At 37.6% G+C, this 14,797-nt stretch overlaps 1 protein-coding gene across 8 annotated transcripts in view; it reads right to left on the bottom strand.

The window, feature by feature from the left end:
* USP28 (ubiquitin specific peptidase 28) overlaps positions 1 to 14,797 on the bottom strand; it is a 56,654-nt gene that overhangs the window by 14,507 nt on the left and 27,350 nt on the right. For 6 of the 8 annotated variants that reach the window (XM_082660407.1, XM_082660411.1, XM_082660412.1 and 3 more), the window contains exons 6-13: positions 14,093 to 14,179; positions 13,248 to 13,385; positions 12,234 to 12,307; positions 10,618 to 10,697; positions 9,205 to 9,353; positions 7,334 to 7,461; positions 4,462 to 4,557; positions 1,264 to 1,443 (exon numbers count right to left, since the gene is read on the bottom strand). In XM_082660407.1, the coding sequence (XP_082516533.1) occupies positions 1,264 to 1,443; positions 4,462 to 4,557; positions 7,334 to 7,461; positions 9,205 to 9,353; positions 10,618 to 10,697; positions 12,234 to 12,307; positions 13,248 to 13,385; positions 14,093 to 14,179 (932 nt within the window). The remainder of the gene's footprint in view (positions 1 to 1,263; positions 1,444 to 4,461; positions 4,558 to 7,333; positions 7,462 to 9,204; positions 9,354 to 10,617; positions 10,698 to 12,233; positions 12,308 to 13,247; positions 13,386 to 14,092; positions 14,180 to 14,797) is intronic. The other 2 variants (XM_082660408.1, XM_082660413.1) reach the window with 1 other exon arrangement.

The following is a 14,797-nucleotide window of genomic DNA, read 5'->3' as shown; positions in this document are numbered from 1 at the left end:
TAATGCCAAACAAACTGCACATAGACAAACCAGCAGGAATATAAACTAAGCCTGTGACTGTACTTAGGTTTCTGTTTCACACCAAAACTGAAGAATATAAACTTCCTACCTCTGACTTAAAAGCAACCCTCTCTCCCTTTCCCACCTGCCTTTCTCCCATACACAGAGTAATGGAGAAAACCTCTTTTCCCTAAGGACCCATACAGATGGAAAAATAAGCCCAACATAAGCAAACGAGCAGACATCTCAATCTCAGAAAAGATCACACACACACAGAGCACTTTAAAATCTAATATAGGCAGTCCTATTTTATGTTATTAAACAGATTAAACCACTTTTAAAAAATTAAAACCGTTTATATTTTACAAAGGACATAAAAACATTCTACAAAAGCCCAAAGAAATACGCATAGGTAGAGAATAAAAGTAAAAGAACCCCCCACCCCTTGCCTCATGCCGTCCCCTGGAGATAATCACTCCTACCATTTGGTATGTTCTATCCACATAGGCACTTCTGCACACACATCAATGAATGAGTATTAATACGTGTGTGTGCGGCGGGGGGAGCTGGAAGAATGATTATTTTGTTTTGTTTTTTTAACATCAGAGTCTAACCTTTTCTATAGGTTCTAGTGTTTTTGTTACCCAGGACCCACACATCAAATTTGATCCGCGCTGGCCCCAGTGGCTCCTCCAGGCCACAGAGGGTGCTGTACACGGCTGAGCCGCAAGAGAATCAAGGGCTCACGTGACGCAGCCTCCCTGTCTCTTTACTGGATAAACCCCTCTAGGCTGTCCTCTTCGATTTCCAGCCAGTTCTTGTCCATATCTTAATTTTCTATTTGTGAGTAAGTTCCCCTTCCCTTGATGTTTACTTAGTCATGCACACTTCTTCAGCAAACGAGAAAATGAGATGTTTTAGAAGTTCAGGGGCTGAGGTTTCCTCTGAGGAAGGCCTTTTGTGGAACCTAGCTTATAGCAAGCTCAAGGCAAGCTGGGCCTGCTGGAGAATGAACACTATTCCAAACAGCTCAAAACGCCTCTGAAATAATCCCAACTATCGTGTGGGCAAGACGAAGGCACCGGTGGGAATTATGAAAAATTCACCCAAGTGACAGTTGGCAAAATCCTTCCCTTTAAGACAAAGCGCTCACGGCCTTTGAGCTCTTACGGGGTGAGTGTTAATCAGGTGGAAAGATGGTGCACAGTTCAAATTAAACCAAAAAACCCATTACATACTATTTTTAAAACTTGTTTGCATTACCTTTCCTTGGATATCAGGTCAGAAGCCGGGCAGTGCTCAGAAGAAAGTGGTAACGTCATGCGTGCATCACTTTGAGATGCAGAGTTTTCTGAGGCAGGTTTTGTACTAGCAAATTCAATAACATATTTCAACATGTCCGGGAGTGGGAACCGAGCCGGGCCCGAGCCGTACTTCACATACCTAGGAGGCAGAGACAATGGTACTCTACTGCCAAGGCTGCCTTGTATTTCCAGGCTCGCTGACAAAAGATCTGTTATTTTCTGAAGAGTCAATGGAAAGGCTTATTCCTAAATGCCATACAATATTTAATACGTTAATTTATAGAGCAAAAAGTTCTCTAACTACAACAGTGAAAACTGACAATAACCTGAATTTTTACACCTGGCAAAAAACATTTAAAATGGGCTCCTAGTCAAAGCCACGCCAGTGATGCTTCCTCTTGATTCATATCACATTTAGGCTCTTGTCATAAAAGTAAATTCTGTTTCTTAAAGCAAAAGGGATACATTATCATTACTCAAATCTGAAAATAATGCTGGTGAACTAGTATCCAATGGTTTCTTCTCTGCTGCCCTTTAGATCAAGTACTCTGCAATTAGGAAAAATGAGAGAGAGAAATCTGGAAATGGGAAGCAGGTATTGACAAAGGTCAGAGATAAGAAAACGCAAATCTTTCTTCTGCCTGAGTCCTACGTACCCTATTATTCACATACTCATTCAACAGGCCAGGCCAGGAATAAATTACTGAAGATTTCTTTGGGATTAGTAAATAATAAATGCCTTCAATATGTAACCAAAACAACTAATTAATTATTTTAATAATACCCAATGTTCTGCCATTACTAGCACATGCTACACTCAGTAAAGAGATTTACTTCAGTGAATTCTACAGCTCACTGCAGAAGACAGTCTAAATGGTACATAATTAAGCTGACTCATTGGTACAGATAAACTATAATCCTGGGATTCCATTTATAAAAGGATAGAGTCACTTCACATTTCTCTAAAGAAAGTGAAAAAAGAAACAGGCATAAAACTAGGAAGAAGGAAAATTGTCTGTTTCTATATCAAAAAGGACATTATGAAATAAAAAAAAATATAATGCGACTCAAAATCAACCACGTTAGAGGGTATGCAGCAAAGACACTTCAGCTACTCTAATTGAAAGCAGAATTAGAATGATTTCTCCTGTGGATCTGCCTGCCACAGAGAGTTACAGCTTTCACTGAAAAGGATATTAAATATGTAAAACTAGAAGAACTTTGAAGAACTGTTCCATTCCTTACATTCCTATTTCCTTGGCTTAATTGCAGCTATCAGTTTACCTAAACTCAGCTGGTCTTTCAAGATATACTTTCTCCATGAAGTCTCCCCTCCATATGCCATGCCCCCAAATGCCAAAGGAAGATCTCCCCTCTCTGAACTCCTACAGTACATGAACTAAACCTCTTGTCTATCCCATAGACATGGTTAACATGTCTTCTTAAGCTTTCAGTGTTTGTTGAAAGAAGTTATTAATACAGCACTGGCTTGGACCAAAAGAAACATCTTCTTACTGGCACTGCAGCATTGATAATCTCATAAGATTTTAAGTCATTCTTTTACATCTGTAACTCTTCTCAGGTTTGCTGCATTTCAACGTGATACTTCTACAAAATTTCAGGAAAAAATTTTCTCTAAGAAACTTATCTTCAATTTTATGACAATCATTTTTCTGTTCTTCTTCTGAATTCCTTTAGACCAACTACTTCATACAATGCAGCATTTGTATTAATTTAGTAGAATCAGAGCAAAAGTAGTTTCAAAAAAGATGTCTACACTGTACACAAGAAATCTTATTTTTAATATTAGAGTACCTTATAGAAGAAATGGTGAACATTTTTATTTTTTTAAATAGTAAAAGTAATGCATGCACCTGGTAAGAAAACAATTACAAAAATGTGTAAAACAAACCACAAAAGCCATCCACCCCCATCTCACTTCTACCACCTAATGGTATCCATTAATAGTGTCTTGTATAGATTCCCAGGATTATGTCACACACAGACAAGCAATTTTTTAAAAAATTACCCAAGTAAAATTATCTGAAATTTTAAAAGTCATTTTATTTTAAAAAGAAAGTAGTATCATACTATAGAAAATGCTCCTGTACACTATCTTAAAATCTAAATAAGCCAGAATGCCTTGCTGGTTACTGGAAAATTGAGCATTGTCGAGCTATAATGCATCACGTATATCTGGTTGTATAAACACAGAACTTTCCAATCTTACAAAGTATCACTAAAATCTTAAAAGTAAAATATTGCCACAGGTATAAAGTCCCATAAGTCACTTCCAGGAGTATGTGAGGAATCAATCCCCAGCTTAAGTCTGTATTTAGACAACTAGATGATGGATCATAATACCTCTTGGATAAGTTCTTCCTACGTGAGAGAGAGGGAGCTGGAGAGGGGCACCTATAGGTACAGGGTCTTTCTCGGGCTGGTATGGAAGGTTCTGCCTGTCAGGGAAATTACTGAGCTAGCAATGAAGTGGGTAGAGGTGGGGTGGTAGCAGCAAAAATGCTAAGTAGATAAAGGGGAAAAAGCCACTGACAGTGTACTTATGATCTCCTTCCTGCACATTAAATCAATGGGCTCTCTTCTACTAGAGAGAAATGACAATGACTCCTCCTTAGGAAGTCACGTGGCGAGTCCACAGAAACAGTCCTTGCAGAACAGATGAACAAAAAGGGAAAGATCCCTCCACAGGAGAAAGGACTTGGTATGTGTCACAAATACAAGCCTTCAGTTTGAGTCAGCACCACTCTAGAGAGAACACCATTGTTTTACCTTCCCCAGGCACCTCAAAACTGCTTTCCCAAGACAAAGCGATTAGAGTTTTGTGGCAGTCACCTCTCCTGTGTTTGTGAAAAAGATGGCAAGGAGAGCAGAAAAAGTAAAGAGCTGTGAAATCAGAACTTGGGTGCCCTTCAGTACACTGCCAATTGTGTGACTTGGGACACTAATGTTCCCTGGGACTACTACTGCACATCTTAAAGACAGTTTCACACGTAGAAACACATTTTTCTTATCTATTTTATAAAATAACACTAGTTAATACTTAAAACTCTGAATTTTTAGATAAAAGCAAATTATCCGATTTGAATATCCTACTCTATCTTTCACATTTCTAAGTACAAAGCTGTCTATGACTTACCTTTCCAGTTTTTGCTGCAGAACTTTTATTTCCTCTTTCAACTTTCGAATACACTCTCTTTTACTTCGAACAAGCTCTTTGCTCCTGTACATGTACCTAAGCAAATAATAAACCCACAAACACAATTTATATTTAAAAACATTAATGACATAAAGTTTCAGCAAACTTGGGATACAAGGAAACTGCCTTAATCAGACAAAGGATATCTATGAAAACAGAGCTAACATCATATTTAATGGTGAAAGACTGAAAGCTTTCCCCTAGTATCAGGAGCAACCCAAGAATGCCCACTCTTGCCTCTTCTATTCAATGTTTTACTGGAGGCATAGCCAGTGCAGTAAGGTAAAAAAAAGAAGTAAAAGTCATACAGATAGAAAAGGAAGAAGTAAAGCTGCCTTTAGTTGCAGATAACATGATCGTCTACATAGGAAAAGTCAAGGAATCTACGAAAATGCATCAGAACTAATAAGTGAATTTCTTAGTAAGGTCAAAAGATGCAAAGTCAATTTAAAAAGAAAGAGGAAAAAAATCTATTGCATTTCTGTATACTTGTAAAGAGCAAACAAAAAGTAAAGTTTTTTAAAAAGCCTTATAATAACATCAAAAGCAATAATTATTTAGGGATAAACAATCGGATATGTTCAAGAACTGTACACAAAAAATTATAAATCACTGTTGAGAGAAATTAGCAAAGACTCAAGTAAATGGAGCTATACCATATTCATAGATTGAAGGACTAAAAATTGTTAAGATGTCAATTTCCCCAAATTGATCTATAGGTTCAACACAGTCCCAATCAAAATCCTAATAGCTATTAGGGGTTTTGACAAGCTGCTTCTAATATTTAGATAGAAATGGATCACAATAGCCCAAACAATTTTTTAAAAAGAATAGCAAAGTGGGAGGTTTACACTATCTGATGTCAAGATTTACAATAAAATCACAGCAGTCAGGTGGTTTGTGACCACCTAGAAGGGTGGGATAGGGAGGGTGGGAGAGAGGGAGACGCAAGAGGGAAGAGATATGGGAACATATGTATATGTATAACTGATTCACTTTGTTATAAAGCAGAAACTAACACACCATTGTAAAGCAATTATATTCCAATAAAGATGTTAAAAAAAAAATCACAGTAGTCAAGACAATGTAGCACTGGCATAAGATTATACAATAGACAGAATAAAACCTCCAGAAAAAGGCCTACAAATACAAGTTCAACTAATTTTTGAAAAAAGTACCAAGGTAATTCAATGGGGGAAAAGAGAGTCTTTTCAGCAAATGATGCTGGAATAATTGGACATCCGCATGCCGCCTTACGCACCCTGCAAAAAAAATCCCCTTACCTCATACCATATATGAAAATGAACTCTAAATGGGCCATAGACATAAACATAAGAGTTAAAATTACAAAATTTCTGGAAAAATATCAAAGAAAACCTTTGTGACCTTGGGTTGGCAGACTTCTTAATTAGAACACAAAAAACCACAAACTTAAAAGGGCACTTGATACATTAGACTTCATCAAAACCAAAAACCCCTACTCTTCTAAAAATACCAGTAAAGAAATGGAAGAGACAAGTAGAGTTAGAAAATATTTGGATTAGTATCTAAAATATATAAAGAACTCTTATAACTCAGTATGAACACAACCAACCAAATTAAAAAGTGGACAAAAGATATGAACAGACACTTTACCTAAGAAAATATACAAATGACCATTAATTAAGCACATGAAAATATGGTCAACATTGTTAGTTATCAGGGAACTATAAATCAAAAGAAAAATAAAATCCTACAAACCCAAGAGAATGGCTAAAACTTAAAAGACCGATAATTCCAAGTATTGTTGAGGATTTGGAGCAAATGTAACTCTCATACACTGCTGATAGGAACGCAAAACCGTACAGCCACTTTAGAAAACGGTTTGGTAATTTCTTATAAAGTTAAAAATATACTTTTCATACAACAGCAATCTCACTCCCAGGTATTTTACCCAGAAGCACTGAAAACCACACCAAGACTTCTATGTGAAAGTTCACAGCAGCTTTATTCATAATAGCCTAAAACTGGATACATCTGAAATGTCCATCAACTAGTTGATGGAAAAAATATTGTGGTACCTCCATACAATGTAATGCTACTCAATAACATTAAGAAAGAAATCACTGATATATGCAACAACATGGATGAATTCCAAATACATTATTCTAAGTGAAAGATGACGGCCACAAGAGGGCTCATACTGAATATTAATGTCCCTAATTATGACATTCTAAAAATGACAAAAGTACAGGGCCAGAAAACAAGTGGTTGCCTGAAGGTGGAGGGAAGGGACTGACTGCAAAGGGGCACGAGGGAACCTCCTGGGCGATGGAAATGTTCTATATCTATATCACCTTCCGGGTGATGGTGGCATTACTTGGCTATATACATTCGTTGAAATTCATCAGCTGTACACCTAAGAATGGTAACATTTCTTTGTATGTGAACTATATGTCAATAAAACAGACTTTAAGAAGATTAAAATTCTATAATGTAAGTCTGTCTAGGATTTTTTTGTTTTTTCAGGAATACAAACAGTATTAAATGAGAAAGAAATACACAGCAGCTACTCCAGATACTGTTCACCAGACAGCAGGGCTTTCACCTGAAGCCTAGCTACTCAAATTGTGGTCCAGAGATCAGAAGCATCAAACAGCATTGCCCTGAGAGCTTCTTAGAAATGCAAACTCTTAGGTCGCAACCTAGATCCACTGAATCCAAATATGTATATTATCAAGAGCTGCAGGTGAGTCCTATGTACAATACACTTAGTATATGCTCACTGCTACTGCTACAACACATTAAGAAGACAATCAACCACAGAACTCACCTGTCCATATAAATGATCTGAGGAAATTCCAGTTTGTTGTGAATTTTCTCTGGCTGACCAAGGGACTGATTGAACTCAAATCTTGAGAGTTCAAAGGTCAACACTGGAGGTAGTTTTGTAAACCAACGCTATGTCAGGCGTAGAAATGCGGGAGAGAAAAGTTAATTTTAGGAAATAGCAACAGCCAGATTTAAACTATCCCTCACCAGACTTTCTTCCTTTGGTAATCAAACTCATACTAGAGTTCTTTTTTTTTTACTCCAAACAGTAAAATGACCACTTAGAATCATGCCTTCTTAGAGAATATGGTTAAACACTTCTCAAGACTCCAAATTTACAAGCCAGTGAACAACATTTCAACTCAACTATCATCCTCAGATATGACGACCCTTAAATATGTGAACTTCACCAAGAATCTACACATCATTCACTGCACCATCAGTATTCAAGAGGTTTAAAACCTGGAGAAAATGGCTAGCCTAACCAAAGAATTAGAAATTGTCCAGAAAGATTAATATGTGTACATATACTATATACTATTTATTTACAGTCTATTAACCATAATTTGAATCCCCTTTATTTCTAAAAAGGAAACTTGAAATAGCTTCATGATTATGAGTTCTGAAGTTTCTGAGAAAATCTCTGGATTCCAAGAATTTACAGATCTCACAAAGGACTTAGTCAAATCAACCTATAATGTTGCCTTGAGTTTCAAGAACAGAAAGCACTAAAATATAAAGAAGATCTCAACTGTCACTGATAGTAGATGAGGAAGAAGCTAAACCCGGAAAGGCATTTCTGTTCAATTCACCTGTATGCCAGAGGTCTGTATGAACAGCTTTAAAATGTTCCCTTTACCAAAGATGCAAATAGCTATATTCCCTCCACATACCCTTGTCAGCATGAGGAGAATCCAGACAGCCTGTCTGGCCACCTCAGAGCTATACCTAAATATGCACCATTTTCTTTTTTTTTTTTTAAATAGAGAGGTCCCATTCTTGAATAGAGGTCTCCAGAGGTCTAAGTCGCTAATGAACACTCCTTGCCTTTTGTAAGAGCAAGCATCAGCTCTGCACAGATGGCACAGATGATATGCCTCCCAATCAGGAATTAATACTTTCCTTGGAAAGCTAGGGAGGCAGTAGCTCTCTCCCAGTTCCAACACTGCTCTACAGCTAATACACTTTTAACAAGGCTCAAGTCAGGCTCCCTATTTAATTCAAGAAAGATTTTCTTTCTCTTATAAGTAATTACTGAGTTGGACTCATATAAGGCACAATTCTGTTCAAAATGTATGACGAAACGAGAATAATGCAAGCTGTGTGGTGTTGGCAATTATGCTACAATGTAACTAATTCTTAACGGGAACTTTGAGATATTAATTACCCTTGCTTGTAATTCCCCCTTTCTTTCCAACCCACAAAAATAAATAAATGAATCTTACATTTAAAAAATTTTAAAGCAAAGGCAGAATTTACAACTGAGAAAAGTAAACACTATAATAGGGAAAATATTCTAAATGGCATACCATAGGAGTTAATCACTGTACTTTTACCCTCCGAAAATATGGAGGCAGTGGTTCTCCCTACTCAGGTACAGGTAGGCTTCAACAGAAAGAGAGAAACTTGATCATACTTAAAACGTCAGAAGCAGCATACAACCTTTATACGATTAACTCAAATTCATACAAGAATTTATTCATCAAACACTAAGACTCACTAACTCTTATCAACTCATGAGAGACTTCAGACTAGTTCAAGTCCTGTTAGTGTAAAGTTATTTAATATGTGATGTGAAAACAGTTTGCCCAAAAGCTCAGTCCTATTTAACTGGCTTTGTCTTGGCAAAGCAAATAAAAATATCCAACTCACCTCTTGTCCATATTTCACTGAATGATCGGAAGGAAGCAGCTCAATGTCACCCTCCACCATGGCCCCTTCCAAACATTCGTCTAAGTTGCGATAACCATTTACCTGAAGGGGATACTGGCCGAAGGTCTCATTGTTACAAAAGGGCTTCCCTAGGCAAAGAAACAGATTGCTTTTTAAAAGACATCACTACTGCTATCGAAAGCTTTTTTCCTGGCACCACACAGACAGTATCTTCTTAATTCAGCAACTTGCTGAGAACTGGTTACAAGTATACTTAGCCGGGATGGCTACCTCTAATGAACCAGCGGATCCAGGCATAGATCATTAACAACTGCTAACATCACAAAAAGAAAGACAACCAACTATGCCTCCTAGTCAAAGACTGTCCCACCACCTGTGAGTTAGTCTTGACTAATTAAAAAGCCTTACCTGAATCTGGTCAAACTCTAGATCCAACTATCAAGTTACAAAAAGAGGAGCAAAGAGGAACATGTTAAACTATATCACAGATACGCAAGCAGCAAAATTTTAGACTGTAGAGAATATAAGAGAACAAACAACCTAATTTCTTAAAAAATGTATTTCAAGGAAGAAAGAATGGACGGAAGGGACAGTCTGCAGATTTTGAAAAGAACTTAAAAGACCAATCATAAATGAACCACATTTGCATCCTGATTAAAACAAACTGTAAAAAAGTATACATATGGGGAAGTGTATTTATTTTTACATATGTAAAATTATATATTTATATACACATGAAATTGTAAAACGAATTGGGCGTTTGAACACTTGACTAGTTATATGATATCAAGAAATGCTGTTTTTTGGGAGTGACGGTGGATTGGATTTTTTTTTTTTTGGCCACACGGCATGGCATGCAGAATCTTAGTTCCCTGACCAGGGATTGAACCGATGCCCCCTGCAGTGGAAGCACAGAGTCTTAACCTCTGGACCACCAGGGAAGTCCCTGGATTAGACTGTTTTACAAAGCCTATCAGAGGGGTAAAAGAAGACAGGTGTTAGATGGAGAATGACTGGCCATGTGTCCAACATGCAGCTTAGATAAGCCCCTAGAGTAGACACACTTCTGGCAGCCTGACTCAATGAAACCTTGAGATTAGATAAAACAACAGAGAAAACTGATTAACATCAGTGTGTGTCTGACATTAATACCAGATTTAGGCTGTGCAAATATTACACAATTCAATATAGCAACTCTGAGACGAACACTGTGCCCGCTTTACAGATGAAGAGACTGAGGATCCAGGATCTCATGTAATTTGTCCACGATCACACACATACTAAGAGGCAGAACCAGTATTCAGACCTGCATTTGTCTGACTCTCAAGCCATTTCACAGTAATACAGATGTGGTCACAAGTCTAGAATTAACATTTAGAGCAGAGAATTTACCTTCATGAATCCCTTCAGTGAGGAAAGTACCGTAGAATAGCTGCACCATTGGATTTTCAGATTTGTTCCTGGGATTGCTGCTTTTAAAACAAGGAAACAATTCTGTATCATTTGGATCAGATAAGCAATACATTAAGCCAAACCAGCATTCAAAAGCAAAAATAATACATTTTCATCAACCCTCAAAGATCTAAGTATGCTCTAAAATAAGTAACGGATTAGTTCAGTTCAAGAACTCATTGAATAGCCAGGGCATGGAAGCAACCTAAGTTTCCATCGACAGATGAATGGATAAAGAAGATGTGACACATATATAGAATGGAATATTACTCACCCATAAAAAGAAATGAAATTGAGTTATTTGTAGTGAGGTGGATGGACCTAGAGTCTGTCATACAGTGAAGCAAGTCAGAAAGAGAAAAACAAATACCATATGGTAACACATTATATATGGAATCTAAAGAAAAAAATAAAATGGTTCTGAAGAACCGAGGGGCAGGACAGGAATAAAGATGCAGATGTAGGGAATGGACTTGAGGACACGGGGAGGGGGAAGGGTAAGATGGGACGAAGTGACAGAGTGGCATGGACTTATATATACTACCAAAATAGATAGCTAGTGGGAAGCAGCCGCATAGCACAGGGAGATCAGCTCGGTGCTTTGTGACCACCTAGAGGGGTGGGATAGGGAGGGTGGGAGGGAGACGCAAGAGGGAGGCGATATGGGGATATATGTATATATATAGCTGATTCACTTTGTTATAAAGCAGAAACTAGCACACCATTGTAAAGCCATTATACTCCAATAAAGATGTTAAAGAAAATTAAAAAACAAAAAAACCCCTCATTAAACAAGTATATACCCAGCACTGTACCAAATTCTGGAGACACAAAGGCAATACAGGCATGATCCCTGGCCTTACAGAACTGCAAGTCTAACAGGGGAGTCATACATGCAAATACATGTGTGTGTGTACATTCAATATATACATCTATATCCAGTGACAGAAATATATAAGGTATAGAAGTCATATAAAGGTAAGAATGAACCCTCTTGTTCAGTTTTCCAAATGAGTATGAAAATGTTTTCCTGGTGGCACAATAGAGATGGAACGAAAACAGCCTATTTCTATAAGCCTATCTTAAATTAACTATGTAAGATGCTATTTGGAAAGCTGTTTTATGAGTTTAAAAAAAAAAACTTAGGAAGCAAGTATCTCTGCATCTGTATTTGGCAAGGGCTATTTATATTCTTTGCTTTGAATTTTACGTCTGTCAGTGACTGAAATAATTAAATTCAATGTATTCATATTATACCTCCATTCTCACATCAAGGATTGATTTCTATCTTTCAATACTTTTACAGCACAGGTGATGACTTTTAAAAAGTTAACAGTTATGACCCTTTTAGAAAAAAAGTTACAGATTAATATGATTATCTATAGGGGGAAAACCAAGGGCAAGGGGGATAAACAATGACAAATATGAGTGGTTACCCCACAGGGTTTGGTAAAATCAGCAATTTCTACTTGAGAAGAATAATTTCCCCCCAAATCATAATTCTCACTGGCCCGCTGTGAGTAGGAAGGATGTACAAACAAATCCTCAACACTCACTTAACATTAACAGCTAGCTGGAATGCGTCCTCTAGCCAATCCAGGAGCTTGTGTGTGAATTCACTCACATCTTGCTGTAACAGACGCACAAATTGCATGAGTTAGACCCAACAGTATACTTAGGGAAATGAAAATATGCCCTTATCCCACCAATGATTAAGATTCTATTACTACAAAGGACTTCTTTTTCAGGTCCAAATATCGAGAAGATACAAGGAACATTGGAACCCAGCTGCTGCAGACAACACACAAGACCCATTGGGCGATTTCTGATTAGAAGGAAATGGGAACACTACCCCTTCCAGCCACATCTATTTGTAACAAACTAACAAAATCTTCCAGTTAGGCCTTGAAAAAAAGGTCCAAAGAACAGACTGAAGTTCTCTAGAACAATATGAGATCTGAATGGAGAAAGGAAACCTTTATGAAATGTTTTGAGAATTTTGTAGAACTGCAGGACCTTTAGACAAATAGATAAAAAAAGTAATTTTATGAAGAAGAAGCTGCTCTAATAGTGATAGCTTTGATCTGAATAAGAGGTAGGGAAAGGAACGTACTAGAGTCTAGAAGAGAAAGACTGCTCAGAAAAGCTACTGAACTCAGGTTTAGATCGTTTTAAAAATAGAATTTCTATTTGGGCCATCCCAAGACAAAGGTGAAGACAAAGGACAGACTTTCCTTTTCTCGGTGACCCTCTGCCATGATTTACTGAGATATTTTCCAATCTCCTCCTTTCTACTTCAACAGCCCCTGGAAAATTCTATTCTCTCTACTATTTTTTCTTCTTTCCTTTAAAACAGCCAGCCTCCCCCACACAACACGTACATGCACACACTTTTTTTTACTTGTTCCTTAGGCATTACAAAGGGCAAAAGCAGGCACCCGGAGTCCTGCATAGTCACGTTCGTAGCTTATTACACAGCTGAAACAAGGCAACATCACAGTAGTAGTAACAAGGCATCATTGCAAACTCCAGAGTCGAGGGAAAGAACGAGGACTATGGGCTTCCTGTACCTGCTGCTCCTCAGGCGATCGGAATGCTCCCTTTAAGAGGTCCAGGGCTGCTGAAGGGTCTACAAACTTGCGATTTGATCCCATCATCAGAGCAAACAAATACTGAAGCTCCTGCATAAACACGATATTTCTCTTTTCCTGCAGGAAAGATAGCGATGTGTACTCTTATAACCTCATATTTGGAAAATTTGAACACATAAAGAAAAAAGTGGTCAACAATCTCTAATTTATATTTACAAAGTTCTAGATTGGAATCAGGTCTCAAACTGTTATAGGTACTCTGATAAAGTCTGTGTAGGGGACTGCCCTAAACTCGAGAATATCTATGTAGAAGCCAGAGAGAGAATAATGTCAGAAAGCAAAAGTGTTTATTTTCTAAAACCGCTGCCATCCCTCCTTTTGGGAAAGGCATCACCAAGGGAAATCCTGGGAAGGGTTAGATCTCAGCAGGAGGCTATATCCTTTGGCAAGAATGGACTAAAGACTTCTAAGAAGGCCCAGGCCTCCCGGCATGATGTCATCCACTCTGCATCCCTCAGCGCAAGCGACTAAAGGAGCCTGGAGAAGGCGCAGACAGACAGGGGTTTCTAAATCTCCCACCCAGAGGCAGAAAAGCTGAGGCCATCAGGGTGACCTGCCCCTTTCTTAGAACTGTTTTCCTAATTTTATTCCTGCTTAACTTTACATTATTTCTTGTCACAAAGAAAGAAAAAGAGCCATCTGGAAATGAAAACAAATGTTGCACAAGCCAAAGAGCATCACAGGAACCAGCTTTAACCAAAATTAAAAGGCCTTTGGGAAGAATGGGACTAAACAACAGTGAAGATTCCTTGACACCAATTTACCGTGTGACTTGGACAATTTTCAAGTACGTTCTGCGGTAGGCTATAGCTGAGGACAAGTCTTCGGAATTCAGGCAATTGAAACAGAGACTGAAATAAAGAAATGGATTAATAGCCTTTCTTTCAAAATAACTGCAGCAAAAAAAATATTTTTTACCTTAAAAGTATGTATAACTGTCAACCTAGTAATTCTACTATGTCTAAGGAAATAATAATGGCTACACATAAAAATTTCGCCAAAAGAATGTTAATCCTTTTTAGGAAAAAACTAGAAAAAACCTAATGGCTAGCAGGAAAAGATTAAATAAACTATAGTACATCTGTATAACGGATTATTATATAGTCATTAAAATAATACCGTAGAAACAATGTTTTCATAAAAGGACAACTACACAGTAAAAATGAGTGATCAAGAGCTACATGTATCAACACAGATGTATCTCAGAAATATTCTGTGTGAGAAAAAGGTGTAGAAAGATAGAGTATTACATTGTTCATAAGAAGTTTAATCATATAAAACAACATGATACACTGTTTAGGGTTACATACACCTGTGGTTGTATCTGTGTGAAGGGGGTGGTATGACGGGCGATGGGTACAATGGGGACTTAATAGTACAGGGATTTGAAACATTTCTTTCTAAAGCTTTACTATTCTCCACTCTTTGCCTTAAATACTGTATTTTAAGAAATTTTAACAGATATCTCT

Source organism: Grampus griseus (genome assembly GCF_964374135.1).
Source record: "Grampus griseus genome assembly, chromosome: 8".
In the NCBI taxonomy this organism is placed as follows: Eukaryota; Metazoa; Chordata; class Mammalia; order Artiodactyla; family Delphinidae; genus Grampus; species Grampus griseus.
Note: the sequence above shows the minus strand (reverse complement) of the source record. Positions and strands in the feature narration are given on the sequence as shown.